General features: G+C 37.0%; 1 protein-coding gene across 1 annotated transcript in view; it reads right to left on the minus strand.

Annotated features, from left to right (window-relative positions):
• Nucleotides 1-12,032: 12,032 nt before the first annotated feature.
• The window catches only part of COL21A1 (collagen type XXI alpha 1 chain), a 115,104-nt gene continuing 103,033 nt past the window's right edge, over nt 12,033-24,103 (minus strand). The window contains exons 23-30 of the mRNA XM_069805984.1: nt 22,749-22,784; nt 22,193-22,237; nt 20,066-20,098; nt 16,409-16,555; nt 16,257-16,311; nt 15,758-15,958; nt 14,218-14,295; nt 12,033-13,463 (exon numbers count right to left, since the gene is read on the minus strand). Of these exons, the coding sequence (XP_069662085.1) occupies nt 13,276-13,463; nt 14,218-14,295; nt 15,758-15,958; nt 16,257-16,311; nt 16,409-16,555; nt 20,066-20,098; nt 22,193-22,237; nt 22,749-22,784 (783 nt within the window). The 3' untranslated portion in view covers nt 12,033-13,275. The remainder of the gene's footprint in view (nt 13,464-14,217; nt 14,296-15,757; nt 15,959-16,256; nt 16,312-16,408; nt 16,556-20,065; nt 20,099-22,192; nt 22,238-22,748; nt 22,785-24,103) is intronic.

The raw sequence follows: 24,103 nt of genomic DNA on the forward strand, positions 1-24,103 counted from the left end.
TTCTTTAGTTTCAAATAACTTGTCAAAGGCAGATGTCGGTAATTTATGAATACAATTCATCACAAAACCCCAAAACCAGTGCTTCCACGCAGACAATGTATTTCCAATGTGCTGTTTCTAACCTTTTTGATTCTTAGTTTTATCATACAGTGCATTAGTTTTCTTTAAAAATTAGTAAATAAATATAGTAAGAAGTAAAATGTGGTTAAAGTTGGAGTCATTCCTAAAATTAATTGTTTCTTTTGTATTCTTCAATTTCAATACTTGTTTCAGAAACCTTGTCTGGAGTCACTGAAAGCTGATGAATTTGTAGCTGTTTTCTTCACCAATGAAATCCTGTTACTGAGCTCTATGTGATTTCGTTCACTAGGAATATGACAGTGACTGCTCTTTCCTCAGAAAAGTTTGAATAACTTTGTCCTAGTTGTTGTTTCAAAGCAAAATTTGGAAAAAAAAAAAGAAGAAGAAAAAAGCAACAGTAAAAGTTTACATTAACAATTAACATATGGCTATATGAGATCACCTCCTTACATTCTAGGTCACAATTATTATCTCTGTAAAAGCCGGAAGCATTTGGAACTGTTTCTTTCAGTTCCAGAATTATTTATTTTTCTGTTACTGATCTGAGTAATCTCTATATTGACCAGAAGTTCAGGGTTTTAGTTTTGTTTTGGGGTTTTTTGTTGTGGGTTTGTTTTTTGTTTTTTTTTTCCCTTTAGAAAAGGACCTGGGACTTAGCTGCACTGTCTCAATTGATATTTTGAAAGAAAAAATATCTTTTCATGCAAAATGTAATGTCTCAGCTATATCTGTAATTAAACATTTTCACATAAGGAAAGGCCTATACCTGGGTAGAATATAATTTGTTAGTGAAGACCACATGATAATTTCATCCCAGCACAGAAGTTTGTAAGTTTGACAAAGCTGTTATTAAACACTGCTTCCTACGTACTGCTCTTGGCAATACTTATTCCACTATTCAGAAGGCCACAAATAAGTAAAGCATTTACACATGTCTAATGTGGTTCACCAATTCAGTGATCCAATGGATGCGCAATAATAAAAATAAGGAAAAGAAGTAATTTCTGAGGGCTCCTATAACTGGTAGCTCAATGACAGAAGACTTCGTTGCAGCCTCTCACACAAGCTGCACACTGGCCAAGATTCAGGTATCTGTAAGCCAGCCATATACCACATACGTGCAGACATTGTATGCGGGCAAGTGAATTGAGCCTCAGGTGAGTCATGGACTATATGGTTTTCTGAATCTAAACAGATGTGAAAGACCTCCTGGAGGCCAGGCTGGTGCACTGCACACACACAAGAATTGCAAAACTGAAGTTAAGACTGATAGAGATCAACTGACCCCACTTGTAATGCAGATGTGAAAGTAGGGAAATCCTTCATTTAACTTGGAATTTCTCCAACAGTCTTAAGGTAAGTGACTTCAGAAAGACCCTGAAGAACTGGCGCAAGTGGGAAGTGGAGAAACTATCCCCTTGCTATTACATGTACAAGGAAAATGAGCAGATGAGGTTGTCTGAAATCAACGTGCCAAAATGCACAAGCTTGTGTCTTTCTTTTGATGATCCAGCATGGCAAACAATATTGCTGACCATCAGGGATATGCTGGAACACCTCCCATAACCATAAAATAATTCCCATTAGTATACTTCCTATAAAAATGAATTTCCATTTGTCAACACCCAGTGCCCAGGGCTCTCAGGGCCCTCTAACAGATGACAATTTGTTTAAATGTGTGTTTTAAGCATTTAGGTGGAGGAACATTTTGTTATGTATATATAAAGTTTTTCAGAATCCACCTATTTTTACTGGAAATCGAAAATTCACTTCTTCCAAACACAGTATTTCTTTACTTGGCATATAGGCACAACAGATGGAGTAAACATGAGAAATTGCTGTAACACTGAGAAAAGGTTCTTCTCAATTTTGAAGAGTTTGGAACTGATGTTAAGATTTTCCTGCTTGACTTCCTTGAAGTCAATGATACATAATACCATTAATACATATATTGCATAATCTTGCAAGGAATAAATATTCATATCATCTTCATTGATGTATAACAGAGTACTCTCTAGACAGAATGTAAGTTTCTCCTTCCCAGGCATTTCAGTATTAGAAATAACCTCTGAGCCTGACCTATAAAGTTCTCTAACCTGGGATCTCCACTCAGGTTATCTATCATTCCCAAGGTAATAACCTCTCTTTTTGAGTAGCTTGATGTAATGACTTTTTAATTTGAGGATGAGAAAAGGAACAACCACCCCACTATCTCTCAGATAACCCACATTATATGAAAGGCATCTGCATTACCAGAAATGAGAGCAACATTTAGGACTACATTCCTAAAGATTTGTTTAAAAGCAGTAGAACTTAAGTATAGAATTGCATGGGAAATGTTTTTAATTTCACAGAGATGTAATATTTCAAAAACAAATTGTTTCATATTCAGGTTGAAGTTAAGAGTTTACAAATTGAAAGCACCAGCCTTTGCCTACCGTAGCCTTATCAGTACTCCAGGAACTGCAGGAACTGGCACGGAGAAGCAGAGAAGACCTTGCACCAATTGAATATGATCAAAGATTTCAACAACTCACATGAGAACTCAATTCCCACACAGCTGGGTGAGTTGCTGGCTCGCTCTGTCTCACACACACAGAGGAATACATTCTTCATTCAACTGGTGAAGACCTTCCCATTCAGTTTCCATTTTGACAAGAGCTCTTATTTGAACAAACAAAGAAACACCTTTTGTTCAAAAATATTTGCCTACCTCTGCTCAGCAGTTTACCTTGGTACCGCTCAGCTAATAAATATGAGTAGAAGAAATTCTACACATATGAAACAAAATGTACACGTTCTAGAGAAAACCAGTAGAAGTATTTGTACACATAACCACAGGACTTACTCAAAGAGCTACAAGGAATTAGTAGAAGCATGACAGACACTCCTGGGTTTGTTCCAGGTGTTTGTGGATTCATAAGCATTGTTCATCACGAGAACAGTTACACATGAGGAGCTGGCAGCTGCCATAATCTCTTGTGCCTAACAGAAGCAAAGCTATTGTCATTCTCCACTTGCTTACCATCGCAGTTCACCTGTGGCCAGATTATACCCATCTGCTTGTACAGTAACATTGTCCTTTGATGTTGTTGTGGTTTAACTCCAGCCAGCAGCTAAGCACGATGCAGCCACTCACTCCCTCCCCCCTGCTGCAGTGGGATGGGGGAGAGAATCGGGAAAAAAAAGTAAAACTCGTGTGTTGAGATAAGAACAGTTTAATAGAACAGAAAGGAAGAAAAAATATTGATAATAAAATGACAATAATAATAAAAGATTGGAATATGCAAGCGATGCACAATGCAATTGCTCACCACTCACCGACTGATGCCCAGTTACTTCCTGAGCAGTGATCCCCCAGTTTATATACTGGGCATGTCGTCACACGGTATGGAATACCCCTCTGGTCAGCTGGGGTCAGCTGTCCTGGCTGTGTCCCCTCCCCACTTCTTGTGCCCCTCCAGCCTTCTTGCTGGCTGGGCATGAGAAGCTGAAAAATCCTGGTCTTAGTCTAAACACTACTCAGCAACAACTGAAAACATCAGTGTGTTACCAACATTCTTCTCATACCAAACTCAACAACACAGCACTAGACCAGCTACTAGGAAGACAATTAACTCTATCCCAGCTGAAACTAGGACAATAGGCAAGCCATAGTCTTTAGATTTGAAGTGATAAAGAGACTGTTGGATGTCTTATATATTGCAATCCATTAAATTGCACCTAGTTATATCTCTAGCCAACTCTAACTTGTTTAACAAAAGAACCAGCCTCAAATTTTAAGCAGTAAAGAAAGGGATGCACAGTAAGGGGTTTGACCTGTATTTTCTGTACGCACAATATAGGAAATGGAGTTCAAACAGGCAAGAAGTTTATTCCTGAGAGTAACTAGTTTTACTATCAGATTCCTCCATCTCTGGCAACAGCTGGAAAGTAGAAAAGAGAAGTGCTCCCAGAAAGGTGAAGATTTCCCCTGTCAGTATTTCAGACCTCCTTCCCACCACACAGCTAAAGATCCCCTACAACACTGGATATGGGAGTCCCTCTGCTAGCAGATGTGTTCAGCATCTGCCACGTCTTCCAAGCAGTCCTCTCCCTCTCACACAACTCAGCAACCAGATGAGTCACAGGGAGAACGATCGTGCAGCACCCAACAGCCAGGCTACAGCCTGTGCACCTTGCAGTAACTCACTCTGTATCTCAAGACCCAAGGAAATACTTGTCTTTTGCACCTCATATTTACAGGAGCATTGCGAGCACAGCAGGAAAGACTGAAGTAGAAGGAAGATGTGGATAAAGACACACACAGACAGTACAGTGTGACACAGCTTAAAGAAAGCAGAAATGTCATTTTTAAAAAAAAAGGACAAGAAAGTGAGATTTAAAAAAAAAAAAAAAATTGCAGATGGAGGAAAAAAAAAAACCAGAACAAATAAAGTATCTATCACATGAAAGAACATATTGTAGGCACCCTATGAATGGACAAGCTACACATGTGTGCTAAAGTAGACAGACCATGGGCATGATCTGGGGGAGAAGAGCAGAAGGAAAGTGAGAGAAAGCCAATAAAAACTAGGAAACTTCTATTGATTACACTTTGCAGATCACCATACAGATACCATCTGGCCTTTTGTCCTGGTTTTGGCTGGGATAGAGTTAATTTCCTTCTAGTAGCTGGTCTAGTGCTGTGTTTTGAGTTTGGTATGAGAAGAATGTTGGTAACACACTGATGTTTTCAGTTGTTGCTGAGTAGTGTTTAGACTAAGACCAGGATTTTTCAGCTTCTCATGCCCAGCCAGCGAGAAGGCTGGAGGGACACAAGAAGTGGGGAGGGGACACAGCCAGGACAGCTGACCCCAACTAACCAGAGGGGTATTCCATACCATATGACATCATGCCCAGTATATAAACTGGAGGGGGAGGGAGGGGAAGCTGGCTGGGGGCTGCTGCTCAGGAACTGACTGCACATCACTCAGCAAGGGGTGAGCAATTGCATTGTGCATCATTTGTTTTGTATATTCTAATTCTATTATCATCATCATCATCATCATCATCATCATCATTTTCTTCCTCTCTGTCCTATTAAACTGTCTTTATCTCGACCCATGTGTTTTACCTTTTTTTTTATTGCCTCTCCCATCCCGCTGAGGGGGGAAGGGGAGTGAGCAGCTGCGTGGTGCTTAGTTGCCAGCTGGGGATAAAGCACGACACCTTTAAATCATAAAAAGCAAAAAAATCCCAACCCAAAATGCAAACTGTGTCTCCATTTTCTTAGACTTCACACTGTAATGGTATTAACTCTAAAAAATTTATAATTTCAGTGGAAATTGCCTGTCTCATTCTAACATTGTCCCTACTGCCTTCTACTCTGCTTAAAAGCCAAGAGCTAACCCTTGAAAACATCATGTAGGTAGCAGTTCTTTTCTCTTTTATCACATCAGTACTTCTTCTCTTATCATATTGCTATGCCATTTAACTAGGAGAAGAGGCAAGAAGGCTTCAGTTATTTTTTTTCCAGTTGACTCTAGTCAGCAGGACATCCATTTCTTGCTGAAAAAATACACCATGTATTTTGTTCCTGGCTGCACAGCGCTCCCACAGATATAGAGCCTATACTGTTCCAGCTACATATATATATAAAATACTTGTACAAATTCCACAGGCAGAAAGATAGCCACCATTTATTAGCCGTTATCCATCTTTTCAATTGGTCTGTAAGGTCAACTAGTTTGGTAACAACTCAGGTGCAAACTAATTCTTCTACAAAGAGAACATTTGTTGAAGGCAAACCTGTCATAAGCCAAATATACATCAAAATTCTCCACATGTAGTCTTGTCACAGAGCCATTCTTTGTTGTCAAAAATTTTTAACATCCCAAAACTCTTAGTTCTGACACCTATTTTCTAGTTTACTGCTTTCTCCCTTTTTCCATTATAGCTGGGAACTTAGTTCAGCTGCATTACATGCAGCAGCAACACCCTTCAGCCTGCTGGGAATGAATCCCTCAGGATTTTTATCACATGCAGGCTCAGCAAGGGCTCCAGCTCATGAGAGGCAGGAGCTGGAGTCTCCCCCCTAGGACTCCCCAGAACATTCACAGACATTATCATACTCCCTTATCAAGCATAGCTCTAAGTTACTTCTTGTCAGCCCATCACCAAGTACACATTAAATATTGGCTTACTCACTCTTCATCCAGTTTTTAATAAATAATGTTACAGAGGTCAGGGCTATGCTATCAGCTTCTCAACCAGTAAAACTTATCATAATGTTTCACTACTGAGTTACTATCAAAGTATTATTCCAAGGTTTCTCAAGCTTTTGCCAGTATGCACGTAATGCAAAGACATCCTTAAGGCAATGATGTAATTGTGAGGAAATATGATATTAATCTACTTCTATGCCAAGCTTTATAAAATTTACCTTATCATGGCAGATCCTGCCTGAGTTTATCCACAAAACAAGTGAGTTTTCCTACTTACTATCTACTACATGTACCTGTTAAAGGAGCATTGATAGTAACTTTTAATAGCTATTTACTTTTGCTAGTTGGTACTTTGCAGGTACCACGACTAGCTGCATACATAGCAGCTCGGAGGTATATATGCATGTTGGTATATGGCAGGCACCTCCAACAAACACTAGTGTGCACAAAAAGTTTGATTCATAATTTAGGAACTATCTGTTTACAGGGAATACTGTAAATGAATACTGAACTCTGTGTTTCTGTTAGTTTGAATAAGAATGAACTGCCCTTGAGAAAACTGCTGGCTGCTGGATTCCTGGGTGTAACAGATGCTCTGGTGCAAGGGTAAAAAAGACAGTATGGGGGATTTTATGAATGCCAGTTCAGCCCATTCCTCATGAAGGCAAACTAACCCAGTTACCCAGCACGGATGGCTTTGGATATTCAGTACAAGATTTGTGCGACCACAACACGCAAAGCAGGATTCTTTTTCCTCAGTTCTAGGTTTGGGGATTTTTTTCTAAGCAGCATTGTAAAAGGACTTACTGTGTAGGTAAAAAAAAAATCTCTTTAAACTTTCATACCACAAACCCTGTCAAGTGCTAGGATTTGCTTGCCAATTTCCAGAGCAGGAGTTAGATAATATCAGGGTGGGACAGTTGTTATGATCTCTTGAATCCTCATCCAGAACTTTGGTCCCAGCTGCCAGAGATTCCTGGTGCTCAGCACTGACACATTCGTCTTGAGCTTTCACCTCTGGGAGGTCTGTCGCTTCATCTCAAGGCGGGTGTTATACCCACAGTGTACTTTCTCATAATTTTTTCTGAGGAGGACAAGGAGAAGCACAATTCATTCAAAACATATTCTATTAGAATGGAGGAATAAAGTGAATGACCTTTTCCTTCTCCTTCATTTGCTATCCAGGCTACTGTACTGCTTAAGCCAATATTTTCTTCAGGCTCTCTCTTGCCTACATTAAAGGCAGCATTCACTCCCACATCAATAAGAGTTTCACATACCTTGAGGAATCATGCCCCCATTCGAAGAGAGGGAGGTTTCTTCCTTCATCTCTCAGGTAGCATTGTATTTTTCAACAGTTCAAGAAAGTTATTTCTTTGAAACACAGTTTCTAGGCATTATCACCTTTTTTGCACGATATTCAATATGTGATTTCAATGTGTCACAGAGATACCATGAATTTTTTTTGTGCTTTGAAAAAGGAAAAACTGAAAACAACAAATGGAACGCTCTCTGGAGTTTACAAGGTTCTAACATGAGAAATATAATTTTTGCAGGCAATACGGACATATGATGCTGTAACAGTCACATGGATAAATCTTCCGATGACTTCTCACCTACCTTTTCCTTAAGTGGAAGAATACTATGTACTTTTATCAGTGACAAGAGGAAAGTTGTCGAGAAGTGTCAGAAAATCAATACAGAGCACTTAAATAGTTCTTTAAGCCTATGGCAGACAACCAAGGAGCTTCCAACCTGCCAATATACCTTCGGGAGAGCTAGCTGAGTAGCCAGACAACACTTCTGGAAAAACATCTAATGCTTGCATCTTTTGCCAAGAAAGGAAAAACTAAGACAGAATAATACAATATACTGGAACATCACCAGAATATTTCTTTGTTACCAAAAACCACTTTATGCAAATATAGTAAATACTGGGAGGGGGAAGATGCTTTGTAAATAAAAATTCAGGAATCACACAGTAATGGTTTCCCCATTGTAAAAATGGATTTAGATTCTCCAGGATACATAGATGGTGTCCTCTATGAGAACATCTTGCTTACCAACAGAAGAAAATAACCCACAAATATTTTTTATATTAATTCAAGTTCTAAGTATTTCAAAACCATCTCAGAAGCCAATAGGTCTTAAAATGGTTTCTGCTGAATATCTATTAGTAAGATGTATTTTGATTTATCATCTATGTTTTCTCCCTACAAGAAAATATTATAGTCTCTTTTCACAGGGGTTTGATTCAAGCTGTGTGAACTATAATGACAGATCCTGACAGTGTTCATTGCCAGGACAGCCAGATGCACTGATAAGAAATTTCATTTTAATGCACCTTGAGTTTTCTGAAGAATGAGATTCTCTAGTTCTGAAAGATGCACAGCTAACAATTCTCAGCTCCTCCTCTAAGAGGCCGCCCAACCTTGAAATATACTGGCTACACCTGAAGCAGACAATGACACCTTGGCTCTGAAGCAGTAGCAGGACTGTGATAGGTCAGTTCTTACAAGAAGACTAGATTTTATTCTTTTTCTTTTTCATTTGTAATTGGAAGACGATGATATCTTTCAGTTAAACAAATGAAGAACTGAGAACCATACTTATACATATATATACACACCCCCCACCATATATACATATATATATATATTCACAAAATAAATCTGCACATGTGGAAGCCATCTGTGACATCTGGTCTTTTACTAAATTATATATATGTATATATAGACACATCACTCCATATGTATTTACTCCAAACTTCCCTAAGAAGATCATGATTCTCAGCGGTGCAAATTGCCAAGCTCCATATACCACAAAACTTTCATTAAGAATTCAGTTCCCACAATAATATTTTGCAATTCTGCATCTTTATGTCCAAGTACATGCCTCAGCATCTAAGAGGCAATAGCAGTCAATGACTGAAGTGGTAAATTTTAAATCTATTTTAAACACACAGAGATATTATGACTTGAAGCCGTATTCAAAATTTAGTATAGTGAATTGTAGTTCCTCTACTGACACCAACAGGCACTAGACCAACAAGGGAGTATATTTTTTAACTGAAGGTCACACAGCAAGATGCTACTAAAAAAAGTTCAGAAACTTTTTTTTTGCATCTTACCCTCTGCTTAAAAATTAGCCCAAGATCCAGTTTTAAAGACTGTCGTCAAGAGAGTAAGCAAATGTCAGTTAACAGAGTTTCTCCTAACAGTTTCCAGACAGTATCTGGTAGTTAGACGGTGACATGTTTCACAGTGATTTTTTTTATTCACAGCTTCTGATTGCAGATCAACACCCTTAAGAACCTCATATAGTTTGCATGAATAGTAAATAAGAGTCTCTCTCCTGTGAATCATTAATCTGATAATACTCAAGTTTATACCATTTGTTTAACCTTTTACTTTAGAATTAGTTTAAGATCTGGGAAAAATATTCATACTCTCAGTTAAAGGACCCAATCAAGACATGATCTTGAACACACCTACATTTACTGTATAATCCCACTATATCAAATGAAGTCAGAAAATTGAATGATTGTGAAGTCAGCTAAATTCTGGCTTGATAAAATCCTGTAAGGAGCAATAATCTAAATCACAGGTTCCCGGGCTATAACATACATATTTCAATGGGATGCAAGACACTTGCTAATAGTTTCTGGCTACCTGATCATATAGAACTAGGTTTTCAATGGGTTTGTCTTTATTTCAATAAGCTACATCATTATTAGCTTTCAGGGTGCTGGGCCAACTTGTCTAGACCGCGCTTTTGCCAAGGAAGGTTGGACCAGATGATCCTTGAGGTCCCTTCCAACCTGGTATTCTATGATTCTATGAAGATACAGGTTTCCCATAAGGGAACAATAAAATGAATAAGAAAATAAGGTAGGTGAAAGGTATTCAAAGGGAAATATTGGCATAGGTAAAAAGTGGATTGATTTGAGATTTGGATTGATAATACTGTTTTCTGTAGTGACCTTGAAACAAAAAGTAGGAGTATGATAACAAAGACCAGATCAAAAGAAAGCAGCATCAGAACACAAGAGGAATTAGTTTGGAATTAGAACAGTAAAAAAACTCTGAAATGCAGTGCTATGAACTGCAAGATCATACACTGAAGAACTAATAAACATAGCCATTTTAAGTTTAGGTGCCCTCCAACCTGAACTGCCCTATCCTATAGAAGCTCATCAGCTACAAAAAAAAAAATGTAAGAGGGAATAGATCTGGGTAATACTAGTTCATCAGAGAAGACCTACATGACTCTTGTATAACTTACCCAAGAATTAAGAAAAATGAGAAGCTGAACAGAGTTACATGCTTTGATTAAGTATCAACATCACTGAGGTATGACTGAGGTTTCTTACCTAGAATTATGGGCATATTTCTAAAATTACTCATTCACCCTCAAAAAAGTGAAGCAGAGAACTACAAGAATGAACAAATTGTGGAGAGCCTTTCAAACAGGTGGAAAATAGAAGGTTTGCTTGCCTAACCTAGCAGACAAAAGGCTGTCAGGGAACACTAGTTTTCTAAAAGATGCCAAAAGAAAAGGAGTAACTCAACCCAAAGACAACGTTAGCATAAGAAAGAAGGTATAGAAAATGGCCATTAATAGATGCAGACTGGAAATTACATACAGATCCTCAGCCAGAGCCATTCAGAAACAACCCTCCAATAGGACTAATGGGGTGACAAAACCACCACTACTTTTAAAATTGAAGCTTGATGTATGTGTGAACTTGATCAAATGAAGTCATAACCTAAGCTACTAGTCAGACTGGCTGATAAATCAAGATTTATTCCTGTCAAATGCACTACATTAAAATTTTTCTTGCTCTTGATAAAATTGAAATGTTTGGATATAGGAGGAAATGTTTTGCCTAAATGGATGCAAAAAAAAAGTGAAATATTGAAAATTTTCCAACTTTTCCACCATGTTTCTGATGTGGAAGAATGTATGTGTGTTATTTTAAATTATATTGAAAACAAATACTGGGATTTTCTGTAAGTAAGGAATTCTGGTTTTCTGTTTGTATTTGCTGCAGCCAGAGGTCCTTCTGACTTGCTCTTTTTTCGTTGTTTTTCCTCCTCCCAGGCTTGCCAGTCACACCACCATACATCTTACTGGAAAAGGTGTCTTAAACATGGTTTTAAATTAGCATGTAGTGTGGACAGCTCGGAAAGGTTCTACAAACATGTTGAGATCCTGATTCCTTCCTGGCCTAGCAACATGTTTCAGTTCCAGCTCTCAAAAAATAAAACAGCGTGAGATTGTATGTAACAAAATAAGAGGTTTCTGGATTCTTTCTTCCACAAATTCGATCAATGCTTGTTCACATGAGCAAAGTCCTACAGTGTGTACCAAGAAACACCAGTCTGGGGAGAAAACTTCATGCACAGCTTCATTTCTCAGGTCCACGTCAATATCTTTCAAGAATAATCTTGGAGGTTTTTAGACTAGGTTTTATGAGATATTAATGACTGCACTCCTCTATCACCAAGGCTGTGGTTTCCCTAAGCTACTCACTGCAAGCACCCTTCTGCACTCGGGCACTCCCTGGCCCACAGGCGGTGGAAGCCAGTGGAAAGGTGCTGCTCCCAGGGACAGTGCTTTCTCCAGAGGAAATGGAAGGACATTGGGGGAAAAAAAGCACAGCTGCTAGATGGAACTATCCCTCCATGTATTGCAGACATCACTCTTCTGCAACACAGGACCCAGGCGACTCTTGCAATCGCTCATCAAACTACCACCAGTTCTTTACAAAATTTTATTTTACCTTGAACGTCAAGCATATTACCAATCTCTGATAGTAGGACAACAGAAAAACAACACATTAGAAAAAGCCACTTAAAAAGCATCGGTTAAGTTCAATACAAGACTCTGCCTTAATTTAAGAAACGGATTTTAAATTCTCATGGGAACTGTGCCTTTGCTCTTTATGTAAAAGCAAGCAATATACCTCATTAGCAAAGCATACAATGAAAATTACACATAGCTTGCTTAAAATGAAAAAGGAAACAGCATAACAAACATTGCAGGTAGCCAGCCAGCAGTTAGACCTTTCTCCTTGTAAACCTGCTTCTTCAATTAGGCAAGTGCAGTCCTTGGGGAGAAAGAGCAAAGGGTATATAACTTAATTATGCAGAACTGTTACAGTGGGGTTGTGCAAACATTTTTTTAATTTGTATTTTTGTCAAATCATAGCTACAAGCCAGCTATACCAGTTTTTTTGTTCTTTTTTATTTTTTAATGCTATTTTCATCTAAGTGGAATCACCCACATGGAACCTTTTGACCTTTTGTAGCTGACAGTACCATCTAATAAAACCTTGGCCATTCTTGAACCAGTAGTTCTACCCTTGCCTTTCACCTCGGTTTTAAGCAAAAAGTTACATGGCAAAATAGGTGATATTACTTCCATAATAAGTCCAGATATTTCTCTTAGTTTATAAAAATCTGATACATGCTTTCACTCACAGAACACTCAGAGCTATGACATATGAAATGTACACAAGCCGATGAGATTCACACACATATGAAGTCAAAGCCAGCCACATTGTTTCAAAATCAAATACTGTATATGTTGGCTGCATGTGAAAAATTTCACAGTAATTTATACCTGACCAATGCCATTTAGGGTCTAATCCTGCTCCCAGTGGCATCTCCAGCAATTTTGCAAAGGACTTCAGTGATAACAAGAGTATGATAGGACACTTAGATACTAAATACCAAATATTATAGTTAATTTTATTCCTACTAAAACTGATGATCTCTTTAAAAACACTTGAGATTCAATTGATGCAAGTTATAAAAAAAAATTTGGAGGCTTTTTTCTAAAGGAATGTATAACCTTTGGGATCATTATTTATAATGTTTATAATGTCAGAGGTACTTCTGTTCCTGCTTATGGGATTATTGCTGGTCACCTTCCTGAGACTTGAAAGACCATAAAAGACAAGCACCATACCTATTCCTCTAAGTTAGTAATTTGGTCCCTTTCTAAATGGATCTCTCCCCACAATTACACTAAAACATAGTGATGGGTCACAAATTCCAGGGGGTCCAACCGGTCCTGGCATTCCCGGACTGCCACGATCTCCATCTTTACCGGGCTGCCCACGCTCTCCAGGACGTCCTTCCTTACTCATTCCCGGCGGACCTTCAGGACCTTAATGACACACATGCAATGAACAAATACATTACAAAGTATTTTTATTAAAATGAAAACAAGAGCAACTATGGACCCAGAAACCCCCTGCTCTTTGATGAAGTATGCAGATAAAGGAAACTTCACTTTCTGAAAAAGACACTTCTTGTCACAAACTGCTTATATGTTTATATAAAGAACATAATACCTTGTTAAGATTTTTTTTAAAAGCATGTGGAAAACACTTTAAATAAAAATAACATTTAAAAGGAAATATAAAAATCTACTTTAGTACACTGTTATACTTCATGATATAATCTGGAACCACCATGGCATGAATCAGAGTCCTCCTACTTCTATTCGTCTTTCTGGCTTTGGATTAGGCCCTAATATCTCTTCCAAATGCTCAACTTTGCATTTTGCATGAATATACTGCTGTTAGGAAGAACATTTTCCTTCACTAAGCAATGCTTACATGTCACATGATTGTATCAGGGCTCACTTTTCAGGTAATAACTGACTTCAAGATCCATCTATCAAGAAACAGCAGTCTTATGTACCAATCTCTACAAGATATCTCTTATATTAAATAACATATTATATGACAATTTAAAAGGCATGCAAGAGACAGGCATTAGCCATAAAACATATATGGCAATTAAGATATGTAAAAACTATCTACATTCTTCCAAATTATATTAACATTTTTTCTAAGCCACATTTTTTTGGAAATTATTAGCATGCACTGAATCTGCACAGCTGAACCATCCCTCACCTGGAGGTCCTGGTGGGCCTTGGATCCCAGGAACCCCAATTCCTTGATTGCCCTTTGCGCCATTTTTCCCTGGCAGTCCTGTGAATTAACAAACACACATATATCTTTGCTCACTAAGAATATTTTCATCCAATGAATTAGGAAGTCAGCATTTGATAATACTTATTGAATAAGAAATATAATAGTTCAAAAGCAAATAAGCATTTCCTTGTAACCTGCACAGTGTAACTGGGTTCTAAATTATCCTCATTTCTGCTGAATTAAGAGCTGATGTAGCACCTGTTAAGCAGACAGGCACTATGAGTTGAGGGAATAGATGATGCGCAATTAAGAAATTTGCTGTCATTGCCTTTCCATTGGCAAAGTTTTTAAGAAGTTGTATGAAGAAGTGTAAGGTATTCACCATAGTCCCAGTGGAATACAGAATATATAGACAATCTTCCAGAACATATGGCAGAATTGAATCTTCACCAAAGAAATACTGAGAGGGCCAAAATATGTGCTTTCTTACACTACTACAACCCAATAAATTCAGTTTCTTCATAGAAACAGATACCTATTTTTCCAACTCTTACAGAATAGCCAGAACTGTTAGTGTCAGCTCCAGAGGAAAACTGCACATTCTCCTACTGGAGGTGAAATTATAAAACCACTACAGACAAATCATCATTACATCCAATGAATTTGATGTGCTAGGTCACATTTAATAAGTCACAAAGAAACTAAATAATTACCAACCACTTGCCTGCCTACCCTTGGTACATTACTGTATTTCATACAGCTTTCCTGATTATTTTGATGCTATAGGAAACACAGGTGCTGCTGGAACCAGTTACCAAATTATGGACTTCACCTAGTCTCTTGGTCTAGTTCCAGACCATATATGCACACTTAACTTAATGTCTGCAAATACATCACAGAAATCAGTTGGAAAGCTCGGATAGATGAGTTACCTGAAAGCATAAACCCTAGCCTGCTGAAGAAGAAAGCAGAATGTTTAAGAAAAGCACAAAGAAAGGAGTAATAATCCTTATGAGATAAAAGGAGAAAACCCCAGGAAATCAGAAGAAGTATAAAGGTTGTCACATGCCAAAAATCAGCCTACGGGGTAGCAGATAGTAAATAGACAGTGAATAAATACTGTCTTTAAAATAGCAGAAACAAAGAAGTTTGGAAGAAAAGAAACCAGATGTGAATACATTGAAATCCATGTCTACGCATATTTGATCTAAAAAAAAATAATTTAAACACAGTTAAAAACATATATATGAGACTACAAGCTCTCTAAAAAGATCAAAACAAAGTTTGACTATAGTAGAACTGAACACTAGCTATCTTGTTGCATTCTTGTACTTTCTCTTCTTCTGACATGCGTTCTTCGTAAGCGGTGAAACATCCACATTGCACCATGTCCTCAATTACACTTTGTGATATAAACCCAGCTCTTCCCTTACCCCACCCTGCACTAATCCCATTCAAAACTGGAAACAGAAAACAAAGTCGTAAAGGCCATTAGCACCGTGACACATGCACACAGTACCTCTTGTCCCACGAGCCCCAGGACGACCTGGGATGCCTGTCAGCCCGGGAATGCCATCGTTTCCTGGTAAACCAGGAAACCCTCTTGGGCCTTCAGGGCCTCTTGGACCTGGTGGACCTGGAAGTCCTGGGGAAGCACTTTGGGACTGACAGTGGTTACAGTTTTGTAGCCTTCCACTCTGGAGGATGGCAGGCAACTGGGCTGGGAGAAGTCAAACAAAAAATTGCTTAGAGTGTTGTAACAATAAAATATTAAAATATTGCCCCCTAGCCACTAATACAAAACCAGTTTCCTCTCTTTAGAGAACATGATACCTTTAGGAAACAACATGGTAAAGTATGGAACCTGTGGTGTGGAAATATATTTCCACACCTGTAGGAAAACAAGTGATAAATCAGCAATATCGATCTTGCCTTCAAGAAAGCATCTTTATAATTATCAGCAAACTTCTTTAGCACTTTAAACAAGGGAAGAAGAGTAAAGAGGCTTTCAAACTTACTTCTCAGTACATCGGAACACACCTGGCGAATAAATTCTTCTGAAAATTCTCGTGCCTGTATTGAACAGAGAACGGTTAAAAAAACAGAAACCATGCATTTGTTTGGGGTTTTTAACGTACCCCAAATGACAAGTTTGAGGTCCTATACATACAGGTTTTCCATCTGATCCAGGCAGTCCTGGTGGTCCTCTGTCTCCTGGCTGACCTCTGAGACCAGGAGGTCCAACCAAACCCTGGATACCGGATTCTCCTTTTTGCCCATTGGTGCCTCGAATGCCTGGATCTCCTTTCTCACCTTTCTGGAATGAAAACCAACGAAAAGCCAATTGCATCTTCACAGACAACTTGGAAACTAGTTAGCACCAAGCAAACATATTTTGAGAAAATCTTCATTGATGATCTTCATAAAATGAATAAAAGTTGTCACTGAAAATTAACTTGAAACTGATGAGATCTATTTTGCTAAAATATACTAAAGTTTTCAGATTCTTTAGTAACTGTTTCAGATACAATTATTTACAAAATATAACTAGAAATAAATTACCTTTTTTTTTAACTTTAAGGACCCATTTTACTTACTAATTAATATAAACCAAAATAATCGTCTTATTCACATATGGAAGGAAAGGCTTTATTCACTTTTTTGTAAGAATTAGATTATTTGTTACAGTACATTAAAATCCTTAGAGGGCTGGAAAAATTAGAAGTGAAATTCTGGCATTACTGAGGTTCTTGGCAAACTTACTATAAGAATCAAGACTTTTACCCTATGTCTGTAGTGTATAAGACAAAGGAAAAAAAACCAGTTTGATTTCAGTTAGGATTTTTTTGTTGGTTTTTTTTTTTCATGATTGATAACAACTGTAGTCTATTTGCTTCACTGGAAAAGGTTAAAATAATACTGGAAAATATCTTGCTCTATCTTCATCAAAGCAATGGGTCTTCTATGTATGGAATTACCTACTGCAATAGTTCACATGGAACTCTTTCACTGTGCTGGAGCCAACAAAACGTCAGTACAATTTAATTTGGTACATGCCCAAGATTAAAGTTAGTATACTATGTTTGCTTCCTGGTTCATTTTTTCCTTCCATTTTTGCACAGCTTCTGCATAATGTTATCAGTTGCTTCAAAATTTTCTTTTGCCATTTCCAACTATTTTAGATGGAATTATGGCAACAAGGCAGCAGGATTACTCTATATGACAAAACGTATTGGAGCAAATAATGCAAGTTTAAGGAGCACTCAGGCATGCAGTCTTCATAGACTTACACTGAATTTTAAATTATAGTATTCATATTACTTTGTATCATTCTATATAGTACTTATCAAAATGCTTTACATCAGAAAAATTCAAAGCTTTCTGGCTTGGTCTGAATTAGCAACAATGCCCAGAGTTCTCCACATCAATTATTACAGGGTAACAAGCTTCAAATTCAGTATTGGATTACTTAGTTTTATGCAGAGAGCTAGCCACTAAAATAAGACACATGTTTCTCCCCTTAAAAAAACAGATAAATGAGATAAAATGTGACCAGTGTCAGTCAAGTGCCTAGGAGTACTGTTGGAAAGCTGGTCCACCAGTAAGATGCCATGCATGAACTCAACAGCAGTCCATACCCTCTTCCCACTACAAAAGTTATACACGAATTCAGAACTGACTCTTTCCAAGGTTGTAATTGTATTTTATTTTCTTGATACTGTCAACTCATATTCTGTAGACCTAGAGAACTGATACTCTTAGTTACACGAGGTAGATTTGTACTTGTTCATTTCTATTATATAATTACAAATGTTTTTTTATTTAACAGGGTCAGCAAGGCTCAGAGATAAACATGTGGAGCATATGTAGCTGCCTGTAGCTATACTAGAAGTTGTATGTGCTGGGATCTGAAAACCATGCTGTTCTTGTAGCTAGAAGTTATTTGTTTTAATTTTAATTACTTTTACAGCTATGGACTATGTTTACATAAAAGACATCTGACTTGCAAGTTGATTTATTTGGACAAAATGTTAAAGGGGCTAGAAAGCATTAAGAACCAGTGAAATATAAGGAAAATGGCATCTATTGTAGAAAAACATTACAGGCAAGAAGCCAGTATAAAAACACCAGGACAAAAACATTGGGAGCATCAGCACAACTGCCTGCCGAACTTGCCAAAAACCAAATGAAACTGCTGAGGGAACATTTTCTGCTGTGTATCTTGGTCATGTAATGCTCAGCCACATCCTTTGTGTGCCCTTGTTTGTTGACCCTTGCTATTGGCAAAGAAGAAAAAGAGCTTAGTAAGTGCTGAGACTTACAGACTGAAGAAACTTTTTATTGAGGAGTCAGAGTCTAACAAAAGTCAACTTATTCTATAAAAATAGAAAATAAACGAATTTTATAGGTCTGATAAGTAAACATAATGACATCATTATATCTTAGTGTATAGTAAGAATATTAAAAGGATTTTTCAGAAGAAATATATTATTACCATGATTTACAATATTTAAAGAGGCTAGTTCAATAGTATACAAAGAATCTTTTACCAATTATGGCAACGATTTAGCAAAACACCTACAAGCCAAACTGTAATTTTAAGTCTTCCATAGAACCACAGCAGGATATAGGGTAACTTATATGTTTAAATGCATAAACTTATTTAATTTATCAGAATTGAACTTCCAATGAATATGTCCAGTTACTGATATGCAGCAATGCTTTAATGAAAAAGGGTGGAACAAAGAAATCTCTAAAGTTGAAGGAGAATTGTATTAATGGGACAGTGTGTACCCTGATTTCACTAAATATTGGAATAAATAAAAAATAACTAATAAAGTTAATCTTTAAATCTTTCTTTAAACAACATGCAACACAAAGATTGTGTCTGGCCACAAATATATCTACATTAGCCAAACACAAGGGGAAAAAAAAAAAAGATGGGACTTCTAAAAATATCCTGAAGAGCAGTTTGTGACCGACCAAGAGCAGTCCAAGCAGGCTTCCCCTATGCCCCTCAAGCTTCAGGCTGAGTTGAATTATTCCTGTATAAACTTAGTAGTAGAGAGAAAGAATTCTGCTCTGCATTTTCTGAGTCAGTCTCAAAGACAGAATCCTCTAAAAAAAAAAAATCTTTGTAAAGGCTTCGCTATATTCCTTTTCATCATCTTTAAAATAAAGGCTCGCAAAGAAATCTCACTGGTGAAGGTTGAAACACACAAGACAAATAGTTCAGCTGTGGTGAAAGTCCTTACCACAGACTTTTATGGAAGCTGAAAGTACAGTATGTGAGCACAGTTCAAAAGGAATTAGGCAAATTCAAGATCTACATTAAATGCAACGGTCTTGATCTTTAGCTTAAATGCCCCTCATTTGTTGACTACCAAAAGAGTAAAGGTATACAAGAAGCTATTATTGGCTGCTACTGAACAATATGGATCATTTTGATCAAGTATTCTGCATTTTTATGAATACATTTTAATTTTTCAATGAACTTAGAATCTCTAGTTGTTTTTTTCTTTAATAATTTGCTTTCTTCAACCAGCTCCTTATTTTTTTTGTTTGGTTGGTTGGTTTTTTAATTCTCTTAAAGTATCTACTTGGTTTTAATTATTTTTTTTTAATCTTTCATTTCATGAAATATATATTTCACTATGTCTCTTTTTAACTAATACTAATACTCTTCTCTGATATTTCTCAATTCACTTATCTTCTGTTACTTATAGAGATGTCAGGATGGAAATAAGACATTTTACAGATCACAACATCTGCAGAAACAAATGGAATAATTTTGTAATACAGTATTTGTCATTACAAAAATACTCACCTCTCCTTGTTCTCCACTCAATCCTGCTATTCCCTTTAGGAATTAATATGAAAAAAAAAAAAAATGCAAATTGAGCCAAATTACTTGGAATCAAAAAATAGCATTTTTGTCCTTTGTTTTCAATAATTAATCACAAAAGTAAATTTTTAAAGATTCTGTGATTGCTATTTGTACAAAAAATGAAACTGCATATAAGGATGAAAAATGTATATCATGGTGAATTAACACTTTAGTAATACCTCTAGTATCATATACCAAAAGGATAAGTTGGGAATATATCATACATATTATAAACAAATAGACATAATATAGACATATAGACAAAACCTTATTCACTCTACAAAAGAAATAAAATTTTGTGTTCTAGCAAAAGGAAACTCCTGATTCTACCTGTTTAATACCGTCTTCCTAGACAGAAATCAAGTTCAGAGCCTTTGAAACACAAAGTCAGTTTGTAAGCCAGATTTTGCATGTTGGCAAATAGTTTTGGTGTCATTTCTGCCAAATTGTCCGATGGTGTTATTAATCATTAAGTTCCATGGCAAGATGGCAGTTCAGCACAGACTTTTTCACTTTTCTGATATACTCTTATGGACAAGGGAATCTGTATTATCTTTGAGAAGTCCTGGAGGCTTGAGAAACCTTGGAAGGACCTAGTGCTGCCTACCAGAAGTATTTGAATGACTGATTTTTTTGGTTGCTGACCAAACTAGATAAGCATGGGAAACAATTTTAGACCAAGCCTGTATTATTTTTCAGCTTTCTCAAAAAAAAAAACAAAAAAACCCCAAGCAACAGAAATTCAGTTGCATCATTCTATCTGAAAAAAATATTGTTTTCTTTCACTATCACTTTGGTTTACCCTATGATTAAAATAATAAATATATGAAAAAATTTGTCCATTATTTGCAAAACAAAAAACCAGAAAGTTTAATTTGTAAAATGTTAGAGTAGGACATTACATTTGGTTAAAACCAATGATCAGCCTTTTAGTTCAAAACTACCTCTTTTCAAAAATATCTGCTCAGCTTTACTACTGGACTCCTGTCAACCTACATACCCCTGAGAGTGATAAAACTAGGCTAACACACAATCTAGATCTCCTGCCCATGCTCCACTGGAATCAGCTCCTTCTGGCTAGACAGGCAGCTGTATTGATGTCGTAATTCTGAAAAAAGCAACTGTGACTTCCTTCCAAGTCTAGTTTTAGATATGTACCTCTAACAAATACTTCTCTGTTTAGACACAACATAGATTATGTAGTTAACAAGTATTTATAAATACTAACAGTTATTTTCTGTGGTATAACAAGATAGCCAACCATGACACAATCAGAATACATTGGCCCAGAGTTAAAGAGAAACAACTGTATCTCACTGATTTGCAGCTGAAACAGGAAACATCTGTAATTTATGAGCACAGAAGATGTCAACAATGATTCCCAGTACAGCCTAGGAGGTAATGAACTACATGAAAGTGTAGCACGGTACATGCAAAATCTTAACATCTCAAGCACCACTCTTATAACCTTTACCCAAAAGCCACTTTGTGCTGTCACCTGCATTTTATATTATTTATAATTGTTTCATGAAAAATTTCCATAATTAAGGATTTAATAAAATAATCCAGAAAAATGTACTTCTGGTCTGTTTCTCAAGATACAATATCCCAGAACCACAGAAACATGTAAGTTGGAAGGGACCTCTATGGGTTCAACTTCCTTTTCAGAACAAATCCAGCTCGAGTAAGCTGCTCAACACACTGTCCAGACAGGTTTTGCTACAATCTCTGTGAGCAGTCTGCTCCAGTGTTTGACCACCCTCAAAGCAAAATGTTTTTCCACGTATCAATTTGGGATTTCCTGCGTTCCAACTCATGTCCATTTCCTCTCGTCCTTCCACTATGCACAGCTGAGAAAAGTGTGGCTTCATCTTCTCTGTATGTGTTGCATTTGTTTTTTTAAAACTACTAAGCTTGTTTAAGAGGTAATTTATATAACTATTTAATCATGTTATACATAAATATGTTTCACCTGATGCAAATAACTATCCATGTTGATGGAAGTAATCTTAAGAAACAAATATGAATTGTGGCTCTCTTGAACTAGGATGACTATTTTAACAGTACCTGTAAGCCTGGATTTCCTTGTCTTCCTTTTTCTCCTTTCAGACCCTTCAGAAAAGAAGCACATTTTCTTAAAATACACATATATCTGGGAGAAGTAATTAATCTATCAAAAATAACACAAAGAGGTAAACCCTAAAATCTCATCCTAACCCAGGCCCAATCTATCTGAAAAGTTACTTTTCAAGAGTTCAGAGCAGCAACTGTGCAGAAGGGTACAATTTCTCCTCTGAACACAGAGGAACCAAGTTAGGATCTGAGTAGCGACATGATACTCTTCTTTTTCTTGTAGGCATTTCCATGACTTTTAGATAAGAAGGAGGAAAATCCCACTTGTTATAATATAGTAGGTAGGCAGAGGCCAGGCGGCGTTACTTTGACTGTGAGCATTCATGTGGTCCCACAGTGCCTGCGGCAGGCAGGGACAGAACCCACTGCTGCTATTCTTCAAGCAAACCTTCTGTGGAGCTTAATCTTAAAAAAAAGCTCCTGAATGAACACTGAAGACTTGTATTAATAGTGTTGCCAGGTGATTTCAGTAGAAACAAAGTTGATATACCTGGATACCACTTTCACCTTGGTTTCCTTTGTCCCCCTGTAAGATATTAGAAGAAAAGTCTCCATTGTAACATGATTCATCTCAAAGACATGTAGTCTGTGTTTTAATTTAACACAGTAAATACAAGAGAAACATCTAATAGCTTTTATTTATACTGAATGAAAACAAATCACTTTATCCCCATGTACACAAACACTAAGAAAAGTACAGAAAGTTATACTAAGAAGGGAATCAGTCACAGAAAGAACTATCAAAAAGAAAAGTGAGCACTCATATACCAAGCTACAATTAAAAAAATACAAGATAATGCGATGGCAAATCCAGCAGGATTTTATCCACTCAGTGTATGGGAGTGAAGAGCATGTAGGCAGGGAGGGGGGCAGTATTTCTGATGGGTTAAATTTTACCTGTATGCTAACCACTAAGTATGCTTGCCTTTACCCACAGAGAGTATAAATAATTTCTGTAACACTTACTATAAACCCGTTGAGTGCAGAAGTTATACATGACACACCAATATGTATTTAAATTTAATCAAAACTGTGTAAGGACTAAGTTCCACTTCCACCCACTCCTTTTGACTTTCATGGAAACGTTTATAGTAAATAAACATGTGAGGTGATTGGCAGTCAGATGGCACAAATGGTACTTAAAAGGCAGGTATGTACGTTTATCAAGTTGTCTGAACACCATCAAATTGACACTGGAGAGAAACAGGCAGCTCTTGAAAACTATTCATGCCAATTAATGACAGAGGTATGAAATATGTACTCCCAGAATGTGTATATCTCTCTTCATTGACTGAAAAGAAAACTTAAAATTATGGGAGATGGCTCCTGCCCTAACTCTGACCTGTTAAATCAGTGTGACTCTGTTTAAATAAACATGAATCAAAATGTTGGGCCAAGAACAGAGCAACTCATGAAAAAAAAGACAGATCGGGGGGGGGGGGGTGTTTGCAAAACTGCATTTAATAAAGAAAAGAATTAGGATGGAGTTTTTTCAATCTGTTTTGCTAGTTTTCTTGTAAGAGTGAAGCATGCGTGTGTTTGGTTGTTTTTTGAAAAAGAGAATGTTTAGTTAAATGTGAAACAGTAGTAAAGAGGAGATTTTGGCCATGGCAAATATTTTCCTGATCAAAAATCCCAGAACATAAGAGGGTATTTATACCAGCTTAAGCTATAGCTGAAAGGCTTCATTTTTTTCTGTCAGATGCCCAAACTACACTTTTTTTCCTGAATAATTCAAGAATTTGTCATACTTATGACTTGTGACTCCAGTTAACCAGCAACATATATTCTGACTTGCATCTTCATATAAAATTAATAATGACTTTTGCAAGCTGCTTCAGTTTA

The sequence above is a fragment of the Haliaeetus albicilla genome, chromosome 18, assembly GCF_947461875.1.
Source record: "Haliaeetus albicilla chromosome 18, bHalAlb1.1, whole genome shotgun sequence".
Lineage (NCBI taxonomy): Eukaryota > Metazoa > Chordata > Aves > Accipitriformes > Accipitridae > Haliaeetus > Haliaeetus albicilla.